Consider the following 22,854-nt stretch of genomic DNA (forward strand, 5'->3'; position numbering starts at 1 on the left):
TTTTTTTTTTTTTTTTTTTTTTTTTTTTTTTTTTTTTTTTTTTTTAAGTGAAAAATGCTTGCTACTTTTTACAACAGTTAGGGGGAAAAGTGACCTTTTTCTGTCAAGGCAGCTTTTGACATTATCTGTCATCACTGGTAACTGAAATACATTATTGTTGCTCTTATCTCTGCTACTGACAGGAACAAAAGTGAATAAGGAAGAATGACTTAGATGCTATTCTCATTTCTCTTAAATTCAAAAAATAGTTAAGAATCCATTTAAGCTGAATTTTTCCGTTACCATGGGTCTTTAGCCAACTGCTGTTCTGCTTTATCTTGCATTTGTGAAGCATCAGTACTGGTAGAGCAGTCATTACAATAACTAAACAATAAGCCATCTCTTCATGGAAAAGATTTTAAATTACTTCTCTGCAAATCTCTGTAAAAATGGCATTGTGACATAGCATCCTAACTTCTCCATTATTTCTTATCAATCTCTGCTTATGTGCAATGGAAACAAGGTTTTTCCATCTTAAGGCTCTTCTGTCACTCTCCTGCACCTTTGTATTCATATATCAACTATCCATTTCAGAACTGGAAATGCTTGTTTTTTTTTCCAGTAGTAAGCAACCATTAATAATGAAAGATCTATACCTGGTCTTGCAAATAATTATGTAATATTTATTTGTTAAGAGTTACTGAAGTAATAGACTATTCTGCCACTGGTGCTTTAGAACTAGTAAAATTTAGTGTGACCAATGAAATTAACATTATATATTTGAACAATCAGAATATTCATTGAAAATTCTGCCAACAGGACCATCTTGGAACATCCAGCTTTTATAACAAAACATCACTATATGTACGTCAATCATTCTAATACACAAAGGTACACAAAGGTACATGTGCAACGCAGAATTTTCAGGTGAAGAGGTATTACTCTACAGTCACTTTGACACTCCAGTCATTTTGCAACTTTGTTAATTGTTTAGAGCGGGTGAGTGTATTTAATAGATCTTACAATTCAGTAAAGGCATTTATCCATATGCATTGATAGCATATGGAGTGAACTCCAGAAGATGATAAAGGAAAATGGAAAAAAAACAGGGCAGGTGAACAAAGGCAGAGTCACTAGAAATTACTAACAACTGTCAGACAACATTGTATTTCCTTGCTGTGTAAGATTATTGGATAATTTGATTCCAAGGCAGCTTTCCTTTCTCAAATATCTATGTTGTAATACTTGTCATAATTTCAAATTTGGCATGATATTATCTTGCTTAAAATAGCACTGTTTTGAAGTGTAATTTTTCTTTATCAATATAGTTGCTTTTATAAAGGAAATAAACCCTGACGTACAATTTTAAAAGCAGCATTACAAGAAGACAGTTAATAGCTAGTTAAAAATAACATAAATAGAAACTAAAAGCAATTCAGAAATGGTTTAGAAACTCAAACAATAAAGTGTTTGAAGACATTCAGTGTTAATCAAATGCAAAACCATCCCTGTTATGCGCTTATACTAATGGGCTCTAAATTAATGATTTCTGAGCAGAAAGGAGTAGATGCATTATCAGTGGTTCACTGGAAGCATGTTCTGTAGACATTGGGATAGATGGATAGCCATAGAAGTAGATCATGAACTTCCAACCTGAATACTTCAAAATTTCTGTCCACCTTAAAATGATATATTAGGGAGAAAAAAATGTCAGGAAGAAAGTCAAGGTTGACAAACTCTCTAAACTACTGCTGAAAAAAAAAGCCAGCATAAGTAGATAGCTGGTTTTAACTTTGGGGGGAAAAAAGAAAAAGGAATACAGTAGGGAGCAATATTTAAACACAAAGTCTGTAAAGGTCAAAAGGAATTTTCTCCTTTTTTTTTTTTTTTTAATAAGGCATGTGGCAATAAAGTAGTAACCATATTCAACTGAACAAAAAAGTAATACTTTGCACAAGTGCAAAGCATCACAATTTTATTGCCATAAAACACTGAGTCAAAAGTAAGTCAGGACCTACGTGAACTTAAGAAGTTCCTAAATTAATGACTTCTGAGTGCTGTTTGTTCTTTGCCTTGATATTGACAAATTACGTTTTCCTATATGAAACTGAATGTTAATTTAAAATCTTCTCCATGCAGAAATGTTATTGAAAGGAAAAAGAAAAAAAAAAAAGCAACATAAAATGATTATCTGAAATCTCTTATGTCTGTTTCTTTAAAACTGCTACCAAATTAAAAACTCATAAAGACAAAACTACAGTATTTGTTCTAGGACAAACACAGCTAACGAGAAAGTGGCAAAGTCACTTGAGGAGACACTTATTCTTAGTGATAGATCTGAATCATTCTGGGCAGATTTGTTCAAGCTGCATAGCTGTCTAGAAGATTTAGAATGTGCACTTTCTGAAAAAGAACAATGTCAAATTAGGTTTTGTCTCTTTAAATTCCAATAGTTACAAAACAAGGCTCTGAGTCTTCTGAATTATATATTCAAGAAGTACTACACTGAATTCACTAATCTCTAAACATCTGTCTGTTCTTCAGTGTAGTCCCATCAGAAGACTGCATTTTGTCTGTGACAAACTCCAAAATCCAATCCCTAAACTGTAATCTCCAAATTTTTAGCCCTTATTTACAGGGCTTCAGGAGACCCAAAAAATGAAGAAAAACTGCAGTGCTTAGATTTTTTTCTTGAGATCTTTCATTGCCTCTCAAAGCATTAGCTTAGGTTGAACCTGTAGTTTACATGCTAAGGGGAACAGTATGGAAACAAGGCATGATAAGTTTAATAAGGTTGTGATATAACCTGGCAAGTGGCTGAGTATCACATATTGTTCACTCAGCCCCTTTCTCAGTGGGATGTGGGAATTGGGGGAGAGGGAAAAAAGTAGAACTTGTGGATGGAGATAAAACTATTTACTAAGATAGCAAAAAAGATAATAATTATGACCATATAAATATATGCATATATAAGAATATATAGAAAAAGTGATGCATAAGCAATTGTTTACCATCCCCTAGCAGCAGAAGAAGGTGATATGAACTCCTATGCCCTTCAAAAATCCTTCCACGTAATGTCATGTGGTATGGGATATCCCTTTGGACAGTGTAAGACAGGTATCCTAATTCTGCTCCCTCTCAGCTCCTTGAGCCCTACACTGTGAATGGCCTTGGCTATGTACAATATTTCTTAGCAGCAGCTATAAACGTCAGCGTGTTATCAACATTGTTTTTATCCTAGAACAAAAAAATAGCATCACACCAGACACTCAGGCAAAAATGAGGGACTCATACTGTATAGACATGAGGGATATTGGTCATTGTTGTAAATCTTTCAGTGAAGTGTTTGAATTCCCAGTGCGTGTTTATCTTACTTGAAAAAGATCAGCGGTGGTAATTAACTAAAAATGAAGTATTTCCAGATGTGGTAAATCCTTGATAATGAGTCTATACATGCAGTACTGACTGTTTATGGCTTACTGGTGAGGAAGTAAGTTGACAAACTACTTACCTTGTACTTTTGAATTATTCTGGGCAAATTTGGCAAAAGTAGCAAATAACAATGCTTAAGAGTTATTATTACTGAAGTTACTGAGGTGTGGTGATCTCAAACTATAAAAATCAGTGCCAGATAAAAATTAAGTTGTAAAGGTAGCAACAGATGATTCAGAGGGGGAAGGCTTGTCTGCTCAAAGGGAAAGTTTTGTAGTAAACATAATAAAAAGCTGGAGCTAAGAGAACTCATTGCAATCAAAGCAAAGGGAGAGGCAACTAAGGCAAAATAAGAGTAATATTTTAAATCACAACAGGTTTATCCTTTCTATAAAAGTGTTCATATTTTGGAGAATTTTAAAGACTAGTAGCTTGATATATAGATTCAGAATTAGGGCTAAGTATAGTTCTACTACATTACTGGAATTCTGCATTCTGAAAAAAGGTGTCAAATCTACCTGAAATTCCCAGACTGCAAAAGTCAGAAAGTGTAGCGTTTTTGTGTTTTTGTTTGTGTAATTGCATGATAACATATCGGGTATGTATGTATTATCTTTCTATTAAATATGCCTGCATTTGAGTAGTATGATTTGTGCTAAAGAACATGTAATATTTGCATTTGCAAACTTTGTACTTCTTACTTGAATCTTCTTTATGATGAATGTCAACAAGGCATATAACAACAATAATAATTCTAGTTATCAAGAACTTGCAGTTTCAGAGGAGAACTGAGAAAAGGGTAAAGAACAACAAGAAATACAGTCCTTCTTGAGGCACAAGAGGAATCTAATGTTACAGGAGAATTTCATTATAGACTTGATGACTAAGACAAACTCTTGAGTTTGATTCCGATGTTATGTGCATAATATACTCCTTATATCCAGCATCAGGCAAGTGTTTCATGCAACTTCCTTTCTAGGTTACTTCAGACTACTGTTGTGCTAGTTGGGAATTCAAATCCATTAACAAGTATTTCAGGAAAGAGAAAAAAGAAAACTATTAGACAGTCCAAAAATAGTTATAAGACTAAAAATCTGCATTAGTTCAGCTGTGAAAATGATAGGTATAGAGCGTAATACTATTGAAACCGTAATAGAAAAGGGAATTCACTTTAAAAAATAAGCATATTTCTAGGTTTTCATATTCTTTCTATCTTTTTTGTAAGAAGAAATACTGAATTATTTGGAAGTTTACGTTTGAAATTACCTTTGAAATTTGGTCTGATCCTTGCATCGTATCCCGACATCCTACCCATTAGTTTATCCAAGAAATCGGATGGTGACATTGGCATGCTACGGGATCTTGCACTGTCTGTTTCCTTTGTAGCTACCAAGCTAAGAACAGGGGGGGGAAGAAAAAAAACAACAGAAACAAAACATTTTGTTAGATATTTTGTTAGGAAAACTGATTTTGCAGAATCAATCACTTTATTCATTTGTGTATGAACAGGAAAACAGCAAAGTTGATACTGCGTTTCATGATATGTAACCTTCAAAAAATAGTAATAGCGAAGAACTAGAAACCAGTGGTTTTTTTTATTTGTTATTTTATATGCAAATGTTATTTTTTAGGCTACCTACTCTGTTACTTCTTCCTCAGGACTACTTGAGATTAATTACACTTCTAGTCAACATTTTTTTGAAGTATTACCACAGAATTAAAAAAAAAAAGAGTTATGCATGTGGGATATCATAGTTTGGAATCTGCTCTAAGATTGGTCAGTCTGACTGGGTATGATGTTGATCAGAAGTAAAACCTGTGAGGATCATTCATGGAAAAATACTACCATCCCTAGTTTTTCCATCAGTGAATGTTTCATGTTGATATTTAAACATAAACCTACATATCAAAATGGTCCCTTGGCAAATGGCATTCCTTTACATTGTCTTAAAGGTTCATTTTCTATTAAAGCAAAAGTGACTGCTGCAGTCGGAAAAAAACTTACTGAATGAACTATCTTAGGGCAAAATTTTCATCTCAGGGCCACATGGAAAATGTCATCTCCTGTAGCCTTCTCTCCATGTGTGTGCAGAATTCCCACTGACATTCTAAAGTGTGTTCTGCACATGTCAGGAGAGAAGAATATCAGCATTGTGATCAGCCATGTGGACCTGAAGAAAAGGTCTTTATTATCATGGAAATCTTGCTTAACAGCTGGCAATCATTATAAAAACAACACAGCTAAATATATATGAATAAAATTGTGAGTAGCATTACATAACTAAAGCCACTCCTGGACTTTGGATCCTGCACTTTGGCTGCAACAGCTCTAGATAACGTTACAGGTGTGGGGCAGAGTGGCTGGATGACTGTAGAAGAAATGGAGCTGGAACTATTGGTCAGTTCTTGGCTAAACATGAGTCAGGAGTGTGCTCTGTTGGCTGAGAACATTAATGGCATCCTGGCTTGTATCAGAAATAGGGTTGCCAACAGGATCTGGGAGGTGGTCTTCTCATGTGCTTATCACTAGAGAGGCCACACCTCAAGTGCTGTGTTCAGTTTTGAGCCCTTTGCTACAAGAAATGCACTGAGGCGATGGAGTGTGTCCAGAGAGGGCAAAGAAGCTGTGGAGGGACTGAAGTACAAGTTTTATGAGAAGTGGCTGAGGGATCTTTAGGCTGGAGGAGGCTCAGGAGAGACATTATTATACACTACAACTACCTGAAAGGAGGTTGTGGTGAGGTGAGATTTGGCCTCTTCTCTTGCATAGCTCGCAATAGGATGAGAGGGAAATGACTTCAAGTTGTGCCAACAGAGGTTCAGGTAGCATATTAGGCAAATTTCTTCTCTGAAAAAACAGTCAGGTACTGGAATGATCTGCCCAGGGTGGTAGTGGAGTCACAATCCCTGGAGCTGTTCAAGGAATGTTTAGATGTTGTACTAAGTGACATTGTTTAGTGAGGAAATATTGGTGATAGGTGCTAGGTGGATAATCTTGGAGGTCTTTTCCATCCTTTATGATTCTTTGATTTTGAATTCTGAAGAAAACAATAAATAGGTTCTGCTGTTTGTGCTGACTTCTGGTAAAAACTGTGTTGCAGGAAGATATGAATCTCTTCTCTACTTCTTTCATTGCATTCTAACAATACCAATTCACTCTTTTAGCAGAACTTAAATAAAGAATTCTTCAGTATTAAGTATTGCAAATTTGGATACTGGCAGTATACGTACATAGAAATCTCTAGACTACTGTCATTTGCTCATATTTTAATTGAAAAATGGTTATTACATCTTTTATTTGTAATAGTAAAAGTGAAGAGAATTAAAAATTTCTAGTAAACTTGATCTGGTATTTATGTGAAAGCTGATTTTCATATTTCTACTTTATTTATAAATTTCTAATTTGTTTTCTCTTTCTAAATCTTTATGAAAAAATTGTTATCACCTTCAGTATTATGCTTCTGTAAATGCTTCTACAGTCTCCTTTAGTAGCTAACCTCATTCATTTCTTCCTGTAGCTGGAGAACACATTCTCTTTCTAATCCAGTAAATATCCAACTCTTCTCATTTTAGTGCAGTTTGAAATTATTGCTTCTCATCCTGTTCTTATTGACCTCAGACATCATTTTCACTACCAAATATTAATTGATCTGCTTTATAATAGCATCACAACTTCATTGAAAAATTATCAAAAATTTATTTAAAATATTTTTGAGTTGCTGAATTTAGACCATCAAAAGTTAGAGTGGGAATATTTGTTTCAAATAAACTGCTCTACAAAAACAGGCATAAACAGAAAATTAGAACCATCAGGGCTACAATTACATATCTTTCATCTATTTTGTCCATTCAATTGGTATTCACCTACTATTTGAAGAGAGAAGTAAGCTTTACATCATACCTTTCAGATTGTCAGGTTGGAAATTCATGGGCAGAAACAAGGAAACATCCAGAATTCACAGGTCTGTGACAATTGCATGATTCATATTTGAGCCAGAAACAGTTAGGTTAGATTAAGTGGGGTGAAAATGTTACTCAGAGTAAGCTGCAGTCTGTCACAGCCAAGACACAGCTTCTCTGTCCACACCTCCATCCTAAATACTAGACAAAAGCTACTCAGTGAACTGTGGTAAGAATGATGGTCAGTACTGCCATCTATGATCTGGAGTTAAAATCAAAAAGCATCACAACATCACGAAAAAAAAAACCCACTGAGTTACATTCTGATGAGGACAGGGAGGTAACCTGACTTCTTAAATGCAATCCATTTAAGTAGAATAAGTACTGTGAAAGGTAGGATAGTACTGTGAAGGAAGGATATTAGCAGTGTATCGGTCAGAACTGTGGATAGAGTTGGAGAAAGTAGTGATTCAGAAGACAATTCAGAATTCAAATTGAACAATTCAATTGCTGTGATAAAGTTTTAACTGTGCTGCTGTATTATCCCTTGGTGTGGAGAGGTTAAAAGAGTAGGAATAAGAAGGTCAGTTATTTCATATGATATTAATGAGGCCAGTCCTGGGACGTTGCATCAGATCCTGTGTTTTACAGGGACATCAGAGCATTAGGAAAGGTAGTGAACAAGGCTAGTAAATCATAATCTGAGAGGAAGGGAAAATTCCTTACAGTAAAATGTTAAAAGCTTAATCTGCTTAGCTTATCAGAAAGAAGATTGAAAACTAATGTGACTGAAGTGTTTGAGTACCTCAGAGGGGCAGAAAGCAGTGGACATTTATTCTAAGGAGAAAATGCAGAATAATTAATGAGAGAGAGAGGTAGAAAAATTCAAATTGGAATTTAGATGCTCAGTTTGGATTATAAAGTTAACTTAAGAGTATGTGAAACTGTCACATTCAAGGTTTTCTGAAAGAAAAAATATTAACATGTAAGATACTGCTTTTCACGTATGCATAGCTTCTTGAGAGAGAATGAAAAGAAATATGTAGAAGAGAGGGCTTATTTCAGAGTATACGTTTCAAGTCTCACACAGGAAACTTCAGATTGCCAAAAGACACCCTATAGACTTGAGGAGCTTAAGGAAGGGAAGCAGTGAGAGTAGTTCAAAGTAGAAAATTATGCCTTCTCATGGTTTTTCTATCCTGATGCTGGGTAATAGGCTTGCAGCTGTTGGTCCTATAGCCTGTAATCTGGGGTGTAGGTTAAATGGGGTAATGATGGCCTATTTTACTAATTTACTTTCACAGCTGGATATTTGACTTAACCAGCAATTGTATGACACCACCTTCCTGCTTAGTACAAAGTTAAGCTCCAGAAAGGAAAATGCACTTGAGCTGCTCATAAACTACATCCAGCTTAAAAATCAGAGATTGACCACAGCTAGAAAAAAAGAAGAGCTATTAGTCTATCTGAGACATGCACCTGCACCGAGGAAAGAATTTTAAGCTAGATGATAACATTGTCATGAAAACAAATATGAAGTGGCCAGGGATAAATTTAGATTGTAAATTAAAAGTCTTTCAAACACTGAAACACTTCAGAAATAGTCCAGCAGTTTAAGCAGGGATACAAAAACCCTTTTCTTTTTTGAGATGAAGCTTGATAAGAATATCAGAATGCTCTGACATGTATGACATGCAGGTGATGGGACTCAGCTCTTTTCTAACCCCTCTACTGAAGATATGTAATTATTGATTATTTTAATTTACTAAAATGATAAGTAACTTAGTTAACATAGTTACACAAGAGCACTGACATCTACAGAATTTAAATAGGAGAATCCATCTAGAAGCTGACAATTTAGCAAGCAGAAGAAATGTGGGTCATGAATTTGTGCTCCTGAAACTTCTATTTGAAGTAGACATTTTTTGTTAGAGAAAACCTTACCATCTCTTCTATTCCTCCAAAGCAAAATGGTTGAGAAAAACTCTGCAAAGAGAATTTCACAATCTCAAAAATGTCTCCTCCTCTAAAGCTGTAAATATCAGTCTGCTTTTTTTTTTTTTTTTTTTTTTTTTTTTTTAAGAATAACAGTATTTCTACTTATAATTTGTCACTTTCCTATCTGTCACAAACTTGTGCATGTTTTTACATAAGCACAATGAAGGAAAGGAATTTTACAAATGGAATTGCTTTACAAACACGCTTTGTTTTAAGAGGTAAATATTCTCTTTCCTGTTGGTGCTACAGGTGGATATTAGAGATGAATGGATCATGTAGTGTGCTGTAATTAGAATGTCCATTAGTAACTTCTCAAAGAATAGTTACTAAGTCCAAGTTAGAGCAGTCCACAAATTTACCTAATTCTGAAAGCTGTCTTGAGTTTTACTATCCTCATGTTGAATTCAACATATCTATTTCTCCCATCCCTAACTAAACATCCTATGTAGTTTATCTTGAAGATCCCATCTTAATGCCAAGTTGCAGTCAGTTTTGACTTGCTGATTTTCCAATCTGACAATAAATCCTTTCTTTCATCTCAAATACTGACCATCTTAGCCATCCAGTAAGGTAGAAATTTTGCACTTCATCTAGCAACACGTACTACAGAACTTTTAACAGAGCAGTATATGATGCTTTGGATGTATTATAGTGGTCTAGTAGCAATTTTGTTTCATTGTTTAGCTTGTTTAACTCTCTGAGACAGCAGATGTGGCCAAACCCCTGAAGCAATCCAATTTGTGTGTATGGTCCATTCTTTTCAGGCATTGTTTAAATGTTTTTATTGCACTTTTCATTAAATCTGCAGACAAGTTCAAGGAAATTAATTGAATACTCATAACTACAACCAGCCATTTTGTACTCAAATGAATATCACAAACAGCAACACACAAAAGTATTTCAGTAAATTAATCTGAGTCAGTACTTATGCAGAGGTTTGACAGTAATAAATTAAGTTAGATTAATTAATCTCGAGAGTATGTCCTTTAATTCTTTACTGGTAAGTAAGTACCGGTGACTGAATTGATTAATTTTCAAATGAAAAGTATTCACTTCAACTGTTTAATAAACAAGGTCTGCTAAAATAAAGTTATCCACAAATAGGTAGCACCAACTATCTTCATACTGCATATTGAAAAGTAGTAAGTGGTAGTAAGTTTTACTACTAAGAAAACAATTAAGTCCTCTTCTGTATATTACGGGTATTGAATAAGATTAATGAGAAAAGTGAATGTTCTTTGAAACAGTCAGAAGATTAAGGTTTTTATTTTTTCAGAAAGGGAGTCTCTCCAATTATCTGATCTGTTCATGAAAGTTGTTGAAGAACCAAAGCGATCACAGTTTATAGTATGTAGCATTTGCTTGTTATTTCAAGAGTGAACATGAACCTGATTTGAAAAAAAAAAAAAAAAAGACATTTCTGAGAGGAAAAAGTTTCAAAATGTGATAGCTTTACACAAAATAAATAAAACAAAACCCAAAATTCTGATGGCCTCAAATCCTTCAAAATTAAAGCTTATTTTGGTTCAAAAATAAATAAGTAAAGAAATAAATGAAAAATCCCACTCTTTCAGAAAGATTAAAAACTATTTTCAATTTTAGAGAAGTATATAGATGTAAAGGAGAAAATTTGTTTGATTTCTGTGGATAAAACTGTTTCTAAAATTTTTCCTTTTTTTCTGCATAGCTTTTCATTAAAATATATTTGTAGCATAATAGACATGTTCTTCTGTAGTGTGTTGTGTTTAAATTTGCTACTTGAAGTAACTGAATCAGAAGAGAAATGATTTGCAGTGTTTGGGATTTTGACAGCACATTTAAACTTTCAAAAGCTTTGGAGATGGGACAAATATTGCGGAATGGGTGCTGAGAAGGAGGTTAAATATGTTTAAAGCAAAAACTTTATTGCAGTTTTAAGAAGTATTTAAGCAATCTTTTCATTCTTCTGGCAATTATAATCCCTTAAAGAAAAAAGATGATAAACTTCTATTACTTGAGTCCATTCATCGACTATATTGGTTCACAAAAAGCCATGGCCATTTGAAAGCTATGAGAATCAAAGAATCACCAAGGTTGGAAAGACTTTCAAGATCATCCAGTCCAATCATCCACCTGTCGCCTCACTAAATCATGTCCCTTAGTACAGCATCTACATGTTTCTTGAACACCTCCAGGGATGGTGGCTCCAGGCCCCCCCCCCCCCCCCCCCGGGCAACCTATTCCAGTACCTGACCACTCTTTCAGAGCATAAATGCAGGCCAATTCTCACTTTGCCATAATCTCCTTTCAGGGAGTTATGGAGAGCAATAAGAGCTGAGCTTCCTCTTCTCCAGACTGAACAATCCCAGTTCCCTCAGCCACTCTCCTTAAGACTTGTGCTCTTGAGAAGTGTCAGAGGATCATGGCTGCATAGATCTAGTTCTGAAAGAATCTGTAGTCACTGTTGTGCCCTTCCAGCCCACATAGCTTCTTCTGAGGAGAAAAGTACGACTCAAAATTAGACTCCTGATGTAAATTATATTTTGAAAGTCTCAGTCTCTTTACATTACTTATACTTTGAGCCCAGGATAATTTGGATACATGAATTAGATAACATTATGTTCCTGCTGTTTAAGGCTTGTGCAAGGAATTCTTCCTCTTCCTACTCCTTACTATTTTAGCAATAAAAAAGAATTCTACTTGAGCTTTATTCATGAATGAATGAATTTAATCCCGAGGGACCAAGAAAAAAGAAAAGCAAGTTTCCACTAGTGAAAGAGTATGTGGAGGAAGAGCATGACATATACTAAACCCAAAGATAGGAAATGAAGGAGAAAATTAAATTTGACATGATTCAAAAAGAGTGAGATTCTAGCTGTCTTTCTGTTCTGTTAAAACTGAAAATAAAGGATCTATAATACTAGCAATAGCAGTAAAGTATTGCTAATTAAAAATGACAGTTCTTTCATTTGTTGTAGGTCATGAAGTCATCAACTTCTGATGCAATATAAACACAGATTTTTATGTTTTGCACTGTTTAAAGATGTTATTAGCTCAGACTGGAACACAGAACTCTTAAATTCTGCGTACAGAGAAAGGACTGTCAGTTCCAATAACAGGAGCAGAAGCAGTATCTCACCAAGATTTTAAAGAGGTGATTTCTAACAAAAGTTCTCAGGAGAAGTTCAAATATTTTCTGTGACAGGTTAGATTCTCCTACAGATTTTTCACTCTTCTAGATTTTATTTTTTTTGTTACCTTTTTGTCCTCTTACTTTGAGTAAGTTCAAAAGGTCAGATTAATTTTTTTATATAACACTGCAGAGATAATTAGAGTCACAGCAGAAATCATTGGACATATTTTCAGAAAAAGTAATGCTTATGTGCTGCAAAGAATGAATTTTCATTTTTTTAAGAATGCTAATGATCCATTATTTATTATGATAGTGCCTTGAAAAGAAAAATAAATGAAAAATAAATAGGATTGCATCTCTATTATTCAAAATGTCTTTTCTTTCAAATTTGGAACGTATTCATTTTTCTTGTTCAGTGACTGAAGCAATGTTGCATTTTAATGCTCTTTATTGTCTAGGCAACATTTACTTTTTGTTATGAAGTTTCTGATACCTTTACAGTGTTGTATCTCTTCCTGTTTTGCAGCTGGCCATTGCTCTGGTAATGCAGTCTTCCTCCAACACTATTTGTCATAGAAGTGAGCTGGCTGTATATATTATAGCTTTTTTACAATATGTTTTAAAAAGATTTGGATTGCTGTAGTGTTTTTCAGCTTAAACACTAAGGAGTTTCTAAGTTTAGATCACTCAGACTCAATCTTCGTTCTCCAGGTTAAAGGATTTTCCGTTCTAGATGTGTCTCAATTTGGATACGCTTTTTTTTTTTTGGTGGTGGTTTTTTTTTTTTTTTTTTTTTTTGTTTTTGTGACTCTATACATGTTTAAGCATAGTGATTGCTCCTGGCTCTGTTCTTCCCTACTCCACTCCCCACCTTTGGAAAAACGTGTATTTCTTGTATTTCTTTGAGTAAAGGAGGAAAACTGTTTTTTTTTCTTTTTTTCAGCACTCTTTATAATCTGCTGGATATGGTTCTCCAACTTAAGAAATGGATTTGATAAATGTTGTCTAATTTTGCTCTCTAAGACAAGTTCATTGTTGCCAACTGCAGTCATGCAGCATGTGGTTTTGCTTAACATATTTTATGAATTCTGGCTATGTATTAAATATTTATTCCTAACTTTCCCAGAAGCATCCTTTTCCTTAGTAATCTCATATATGTTGTTCAACTTATTTTCATCAGTGATATAAATTTGGGTCCTAGTTTCTTAATTATTTTTAATCTTCTTTTTTGGGAATAAGAAGCTCATCAAATATTTGCACAGAAAGCTGAAAAATATTCCAAATTCTGATATTTATAACTCTTTCACAGACCTACTATATAGGCATTTCTTACAGCGCTAACTCCAAATTAAAGATAGATCCTTCCAAAATAAAATTACCTTTTGTTTTCCTTTGGTTAATTTTTGTTTGAATTGATGGAATATATCTGAATATAGACATTGTTAATCCTCAGTCTACAGTAGTCTGAGCTTGCATTACTATCTCATTATAAAGAATAATTTGTCTATTAACTGAAAAATGGAAAAAAGTTATTGATGTAATGGACAGCTTTCAAAAGTGCCAAGCAAAATAATTTCAGAATTTTATCTTTCGTAGCACTAGATATCCTTCTATAAATGCATGTCAGAGCTGAACAATTGCATTAATTTTTGTGATTAATGAATGATTCCTCTAGCTAACTGAACACGTGCAAGAAATGATTGGTGTCTTTCATCTAATGAATAGTAATTTAATTGATGTCAGTGAGGAAACAATAGATTAAAAGGTGAATTAAGTAAAAAGACATTTTTCCCTGGCTACATACTCTACACTATTCTTTCCTAAAGCAAACTTTGCACAAATCTAGGACCAATCCAGGAATACTGAAAGCAGAATACAGGTGTTTCATGTATCGTCTCAAATAATTTTTTTTTGTTTTTTGTTTTTTTACTCTTCACAAAAAAAATTCAAAGTTCTTAAAATATAATGAAATGTGAAAAATATCAAAACTAGATAAAAATTTTATTTTGAATGAAATCCCCAGGATTCTTGGAGACTGAATCACAATTAAATTAAACACTTTTCCATTTGCCTTAGTGAAACTCTGCTTACAACAGCACAATAGTATTGTCCTGTATCTACAGCATATATCATTTGGCTCTTTTGAAGATGAGATTTTTTTGTCCAAAATAAGTTTGATAAGACATGAGTTGTTACAGGGATGCAGAGTATAGCTTAAAGAGTGACTCACATTAGCACAAAGTGTTTCAACAGGCACGATAACTACAGACAAGAAAAAAATTAGCAATAAATACAACTTAGTTCTGTGTAAAATTCATTCCTGAAACAGTTCTTATGAAATTATTTATTTTGCTCAGCAAATTATGGTGTAGATACTGTTACTATTGATTAAGGATTTACAAGTAAGATAAATATTACAGATGGGAAAATATGGTTTTATTATCCAAGTGTTTTACAGAAACATGTCTGTTTTAATGCTGTTGTAATGAAAAGCTGGCAGGCTTGCGTGGAATCTGGTTAGGTCTCTTGCTTATTTTCTCAGCAACAATCAATTTCCTAATGACAGCAACTGAAGTAGGGATCTCAGATTCTAATGTTCAAAAATCTCTCTCAACATGACCCCCTTGGAATTGACAGAAACTTTTTTCCTTGTGCAGGAAACTAAAAACAGGCTTTTTCCCTGACTTCCTTTCTTGCATAGAAACAGTAATAAAATTATTTCAGATATTTGGAAATTTCCATGAGACAGGAATTATAATGTTCAACAAGCATAGTTAATTTACATGAGATAAACAAATTAAGTATATTTTTTCTTTTCATTAGTTCTATCTAGATCTACACTATAAGTCAATATAAGACTTTCTTTAAGGCAGCAACAGAGTTGAGCTTCAGGGTGATGTGGAGAATGACAGGATTCATGCTGCGTAATGACAGCACCCAGTGTTTGTAATACATGTACTGAAGCATATTCCTTACTGAATGAATCAGGGAAAATAATGTGAAGGTTAAAAAACTGTGCTGCTAGCCTTTCATATTTTTACCATAATTATCCTGAGTCACTACACTTACACATATTCTCTTACATACAGAATTCTCTTATGTATGTAGTATTACCCTTACATAAGTGGTTTGTATTTGTATTTGCTACGCTAGTCTTGTTTATGCACCATATGCAGTATCTGCTTGATTGTCATCTCAGTAGTCTTAAATCTCCTGTAAACAAATGGGAAAGTACCAGGTGAACGAAAAAAAATACCAAATGCAGTCTGATCTCATAGGAATAGCCACTTTTAAAAAGAATGAAAAAGACCATTCTGCTGACTGTTACTTAGAGGAGTTATATTTTAGGGAATCTAATCAAATACATACACTGTGATTGCAGAAAAAAAAAAAAATTGATTACCTTTACATCCATCTGTGTACAGGAATAATAAGAACAATTTAAAACTTAAGTATGTTCTTAGAGTTCACTTGCAGTGTTAAAATTTTGTGATGTTTTAGAGATAACATTTTAACATGTATATTGAGAAACTGGACGCAAGTATCTGTTTTAATTCCTGTTCTCTTCTGTATTGTACTTTCTGTAATCATATATAACTGTCTCAGGTGGGTGTATCCCATATTCATGTTCATTTTATACAGTAGAAGTCTCAATATTGTGTTCAAAACAGTTGATAATCCTATCTTCAGTGTGCAAGAGAATGCTCTCCTATCTTCAAGAACAGAAAATAGTATATTTCACTTAAACTCCTGCATTTTTTTCACTATAAACTATCTGATCTCATAGCATGAGATAGCGGAGAAATCATCATTCAGAAACATATCCCTTCATGGAGGCATTTTATAGGTACTTAGACACAGAATTAGTATCTACCATAGAATACAGTGTTTAGTTATGTTTCAGCTGTGTGAAGCCAGTGCTCAGAATGCATGACTAGAGTTGAGGTACACTGCTGTCCCATCCAGGGACCACTGCCCCTAGTCAGTGTCCCACCCTAAGTTACTCTTTGGAGTTTAGAAGGTTGGCAGATAACTTTCAGATTGACTTCCCAGCTTTAAAGGATGCGTTTTAACCCAGAGACTCATGTAATACTGGTGGATTAGGATGCAATTTTCTTATGGCTATTCTTTCTACAGTCTGATATTGTAAAGCTGTTATGTGTTGCATATGTTATGTATATTTTATATAACATATAGGTTTATGTAGTGTATAGAGTGATTTTCTCTATATCAATATTTCTTCATACACCTAGAAAACAATATCTCACAGAGCAAAAGACTTTTTTCCTAAAAAGCAATTAAAACAATTTTCTTTCAGCCAAGCACAGTAAATCACTATTGATTACATAATTTTTACTTTTGACCTCAAAAATGAAAAAGAATTACACTACCATTTTCAGAAAGCTACCACTCTGTGACATTTATTTTATTTATCTAGTAGGGCACCCTTAGCCAGCAGATATGTTGCTAACTAAACTGGAAGTTTAGATGGTCACTGCAGCTGAATACATTTTAGCCTATATATGCCCAGAGCATGGACCTCTTTGTGTGTTACTGAATTTAACAGATGATGGTGCATTTTTAAACTTTATGAAATTAAAAGCCTTTCAGGAACTAGATAGAAGTTGTTTTTTTGTTGTTTTGTTTTGTTTTTTAATCAAAGGCCACTGTATCACATTACAAAGAAACTTTTCACAAAAAAAAAAAAAAAAAAAAATCAACCCACTAAACCCGTAGGCTCTGCAGTCACCCATTAAGATGTAATAATAATTATTTTTAAAAAAACAACTTTTTAAAGAATCATGCTGACATAACTATATTTACTCAGTGGTTAGTCATGAAAATTAAAGTTATTTGAAGGTGATCATATTAAAAATTGTGTAGACTTCTAAAGAGCCAATCTAATAGAAAAATACTTGGAAACAATTAGTTCTGGTACCTCCAGAGCCTTGGATAGTTACAGATGATATTTTGGTTCTCATTAGGTTCATTTTTTACCTTTCAAGATTCTGTAAGAGAATGCATATTCTATATGAAACTAGAGATAGTTCTATGCAGGGTAGGGATTTGTGCAAGCTGTACATAGTTGTAAAGCTTTGAACAACAGTGAAGTCTGTAGCACCTTCTAATATATTAATAAAATATGGAGTGCAACAAAGGATAAAATCCGAAAACAATAGGTTACATAGTTAAACTCCATCTTGAATTTTTAATCAGGCAGAGGGAAAAACCTACCCTGCTCTTTTAAATGACATATCTATGCTCATTTTGCTTATGAAACTCTTCATAAATTAGTTTTATCTCCAAGAGTGACATGAAGATTAATAGCAACTCACAGCCCCACAGTTTAGAAAAATTTAGTACTCCTATGTTTGCTTTCTACTTACTTTATTGTTTCAAAAAATTAATTTTACAGTGTAGTCAATTAGCTCTGGGGGGTCTTCAGCTTTTTTACATTCTCTCAAAACTGCTTCCCTTGGAAAATGCATTTAGCTAGTTCTTGTCGCCAAATACAAACTTCAGTAAAGACAATATTGAAAAGAACTGATCTTCTTAAGGGAAAAGGGAAGTTCCTACTTGGAAATTACCCCAATTCTCTCTGTCCCTTTTCATTTTGTACACCCACTATAGGGCTAGAGGGACAACAGGATAATCTCCAGTGCAGGAAAATTATATAGGAAGTGTATATTACATTATAAAATCTATTGAAGACCAAGCATTACCCTGCTTGCTGCTGAATAATGTTGGAACAATTCACTAGACAGGTGGTCGGGAGAGTAATAGCAAAATATATTCTTTTATTACTTCATGTCATGCCATGCCTACTTCATGTCATGCCTACTTTTGTACACTTTCCTTCCATTCTTTCTATTATTACTAGTTAGCATTTATATTAACACATCACCTAAAGGCACCAGTTGGCAAGGATTTTACTGCTTCAGAAGTCAGAACAAATAATGAATTGTAATTCCTGCTAGAAAAAAAAATACAATTTCAAAGACTTCTCCCTTCTTTTCTCTCTACATTATTGTGCAGACTCTTCATCTTCCTGATGCTGCTCTTAGTCTCATGCCTTAGTCCTGCATTCTTGTTACATACAGTTTCTGGCTATGTTTTTCCTGCCCTCTGAGATATTCCCTTTCTTCTGATAACTAATATTTGTCCTCAAGAGGGTGCCTTTTATTTGGTCTGTTCACAATGCTCATGCATCAGTGACAGTAAAACTTCCTTATAGTTTCTGTCTGCCTCTACTGATTCTTCCAATGTACATCATAAAGATCCCTAGGAAAAGCAATAAAAAGAAGATGCAGCATCACATAGAAGAGTTCTTCATTGCTCACTATTAGAGAAAAGCTGATTTACTGGAATCATTTCCTATAGGTATTATTATATAATACTCAGTAAGGTCATTTGAAGCTTGTATTATAAATCTGTTAAAATAAGAAGCTCTAATCTTATAAAAATTTTCATTTTCTGTAATTGTCACAGTAGGATAGCTGGACAAGACTAATCTGATGGAGGAGCTATTACATTTTTCATCACACTGAAGCACAGCACTCATCTCAAAATATTACTAGCTTTCAGTTGTTGTTAGCATCATTTGGCTTGTAATGAGTTAGGAGAGGCTGGAAAGTAAGAAAATGTCAGTAGCGCAGTAAGAATTGAAAGTCTCCTGTTCATAATTGAAATTGTTTTGTTATTCAATTATATATTCTTACAGCTAATTGTGTTATACGTCAAAACTCTGCATGCATTTCTTTCTTAATGTTATAAACATAGTAATCATTTAGGAAAATAATTGTTTTCTTATAGAAATTAAGAATAGGTAGTAAAAGTGCTGACTGAATTCATACTAGTGTCAAAACTCAAATTCAGTTCAAAGGGGCTTCAGTGTTTTCACTTACGTATTTGAAATACACAGAATTTGAATCCCGAATGCTTGCTCACAGATAAGACCCTTCTTCATCTAAGTTCTGAAAAGTACAATACCTCCCTGTGGGTTTATCCTGCAAGGGAATACCAGGGCTCTCCTCCTGACATTTTATAAGGGCCATGAACACATTGCCTTCCTACCAAGGATCTGGCTACATGGGCTTAGTGCCAGCTCTGATAATGCAGAAGCCCAGTTTTATCAGAACTATTTGATAAAAGCTGTGAGAAACCTCAGGAGCTGTTTGTCTTTTTTTTGTTCTTTCTGGTTTTCTGTTTGTTTGTTTTCTGTTTGTTTGTTTGTTTGTTTGTTTTTGGTTTCTTTTTTTTTTTCCTATCAAGGTTGCTGGGGAATAGCTCTTGGTCTCTGCTCAGGCCAACTGGGTGCATCTGCACTGAGCCTTGTACCTTCCTAGTTCTCATTTGCTGGCCTGACTTTTTGGCTTGACCTTGAACCTACATCACCATTGTGGACATGGCTTAGTAATCCAAAGCGTTGTGTAGACAGGATCTGCTCTGTTCTAGTGCTGGTTCTGTGGAACTGCAAACCTTACTGACAGGAACCGGCTCCTGTCTGACTCGCTGTGATTCTGAACTCACTGTTCACCTTCCCTTCTCTTGCTGCTTTCTGACATGCATCAGGTCTTTTTCATTAGGATATGGGGTCTGATCTATTCCATGGAAACTTTTCAAATTGAGTCAGGACTGCTATGGAAAGGTCCTGTGACTCAGTGCTCTCATTATTTTTTTCCACACACTATTTTATTCACATCCTGATTTTATTTCTTGAATACTATGGTAGATACAGCACTTAACATCTTAATAAACTATTGAAATCTCATTAAAGCATCAGGTAAACTATTTTCTAAGATGTTAATGATGCTAACTCAGATTTAATAATTCTTTGGTGTTGTGTCTCTTTCATTATTTGTATAAGAGACAAATGATGGTAGCTTAAAAGACATTGAGTTCTGCTTCTTAAAGCTACTCATCTGAAATCAATTTGCAATGCAATGCAAGAATAATTTCAAAATCATTTAACTATGAGCTCAGACATGCCCCAGAGTTAGGATCCATGGAGATTTTTTAAAACAAGAATCTGGCTTCAAAGTACCATTAGCTGTCTCTACGATACTGTTTCTTCCAACAAAAGGCCAATGGGGCAGTGAGAAGAACAAGAAAAGAGGCAATAACTTAACCAAGCATGATTCCTAGTCTCTGCTAATATGGTTATCTAAAAAAACATAGAGGCAATCTATTTTGCATTTCTGCACCTTCTTATTGATACCATTTTCCACTTTCACAGGTCTATATACAAAATGCATATACTGTACTCTTAAAGTAGAAAACTTAAAGAAAAAAATCCTGGCAAGTCCATGATGCTGTAGTTCTAAGCCCATGCAAGTTGGAGAACTGTTATAAGCCTCCTTGGCTCACAAATATGATCTTTGTGTGACTCTACAACCACCTTGCTTTCAGCGTGACCCCTTGGAATCCAGGCAGGTAGAGGAATCTGTGTTTACTGTATTTCTTTAATGAAAAGTCAGAGGAATATTCAGTCTTAGATATAACTATGATGTCAAACTCTGCCTTAGAAATGTTTACTTTCCTTGTGTGGTAGTGAATTACAGTTATTGCTTAGGCTCCATTATTCTTTTTTCCCTTAATTTCTCACCCTAATTTTTTACCTTTCTACCCACATTTTAATGTAGCACTGCACTTGGCCTGGCATTAATTAATAATTTTTCGTTTGTTTGTAGTCTGATGATAGCTTTTCTCCCAGTCCTCATAAGTAACAGTGAAAATATAATCAAGTGTTATCTGCTTAAATTCTTGTTTTCCTTATATATAATATATCGCTGTATTATTGATAAGTATGTTATTAATCTAAAACTATTTTGAATTACAATTAATGACTTTTTATCTTTCTGCAATGTCTTTCAGAAATCAAATTAATAATTGAAAAGGCCAATATACATTTTGTTTCAGTCACTCCAATCTGAAAAACTTATAAATATGAAATGAAAAATGAATTATTGCAAAAAAGAAAAATCTGTTTCCTCTTGTAAAGCAAGCAAATCCAGAGTCCTTATTCATTAAAGTAGAATTCCCATACTTAGAAAATCCTTTTTGCTTTCACCTCTACTGAACATAAAACTGAACAACTAGCTTCGTAGGCATAGTATTTAAACAGTCACTTTACTCAGCTTCACATCTACTGGGCAAGAATTGAAAGTTTTTCCTCATAGGTTTCCATTAGAGTTCTCTCTCATACAGCTTTTAATGCTTATTAACAAAGGGCAGAAATGTTTCAGTGCTGTACAGTGTAAGAAAAGATATGTTATTTTTCCTATAGTGTTTGAAGAAGTCAAAAACTTAAGACTCGGTTGTTCATAGCAATTACTGGCAGATCCATATAGGCACTAAGGCTGGGCGTTCTGTGCCTTAGAGTGGAATCGGTGTCCTAGTGCTCCCCGTTCTCTTTGCTCTGATGTACATCATCAGCTCACAAGGCTGAATTTGGAAGAGAACTGGAATTAAAAGCTTGGGAATGCTGTAGCCTTTAATGTTTTAAACTTTGTGTGTGTGTGCATGTGCATGCACGTATACACTTTTGCAATTGTAAAGCAATCTGTCTTGGGCATGGAGGAGACTCCTGTGGATCCTAAAGAACTGACTTGGGGTTCTCAGGTCCTATTGCGTGTCCAGCAATCCCTGTATTGAGAGACTGAGAAGTTTTCTGAAGTCTTTCTCAGACACTACATGAAAGAATCCGTATGCACAGGAACATTATTTGTCATTATGAGAAAACTTAAGAGCATGAGGTTATTTTAATACATCAGGATTTTTGTACACTGAAGAAGATAATCTGAATTTATGCATAATAAGTTGCATGTATGCATTTTGAAACAAGTCACTGTTAGTCCAAGATTATATGACGAAAAATACCTGTATGCTTTCCAAAACTTACTTATTCACATTCACAAAGAGAGTTTTTATTATTAATAATTAAAAAAATATACTAAGGATTGGTAAGATTAAGGACTAATCATTCTACAGTAGAATGGTATTTAAATAATATAATGAGAAAAAATATTCATTATGACCATGTTGAAACAAAATTATGATAACAGTATTGTTTGCTTTGCCTACACAGGGGCTTAGTTATCTACTTTGAACATTAAATTTTCAGTGCAGCTGGAAAAGTTAAACTATCATATACATGTATTTACTGTTTCCTCCCAATGTCAATTAATCCCATCCCATGTGACCCAATTTCTTAAAATCTCTTGCTCTATGCAAAATCTCTCTCTCTCTCTCTCTCTCACACACACACACAAACGTATTAGAAACTGTTTATATTATGCATGTTCACACAAAACAGATAATTGAGATTCTGTGAGGCACTACACACTACATTTAAATTTTTAGTTATAAACCCCTTAAATCTATAATTCACAAATTCTCTTTGGACAACCCCTTTTCAAATTTAAGTTTCTCTA

General features: G+C 34.2%; 1 protein-coding gene across 1 annotated transcript in view; it reads right to left on the minus strand.

Moving 5' to 3' along the window:
- GLRA3 (glycine receptor alpha 3) overlaps positions 1–4,850 on the minus strand; it is a 47,673-nt gene extending 42,823 nt beyond the window's left edge. The window contains 2 exon segments of the mRNA XM_042871635.1: positions 4,678–4,819; positions 4,821–4,850. Coding sequence (XP_042727569.1) covers positions 4,678–4,819; positions 4,821–4,850 — 172 coding nt within the window.
- Between the last annotated feature and the right edge of the window lie 18,004 nt (positions 4,851–22,854).

Source organism: Lagopus leucura, unplaced genomic scaffold (genome assembly GCF_019238085.1).
Source record: "Lagopus leucura isolate 7727_CA_CO unplaced genomic scaffold, USGS_WTPT01 Super-Scaffold_100004, whole genome shotgun sequence".
Classification (NCBI taxonomy): domain Eukaryota; kingdom Metazoa; phylum Chordata; class Aves; order Galliformes; family Phasianidae; genus Lagopus; species Lagopus leucura.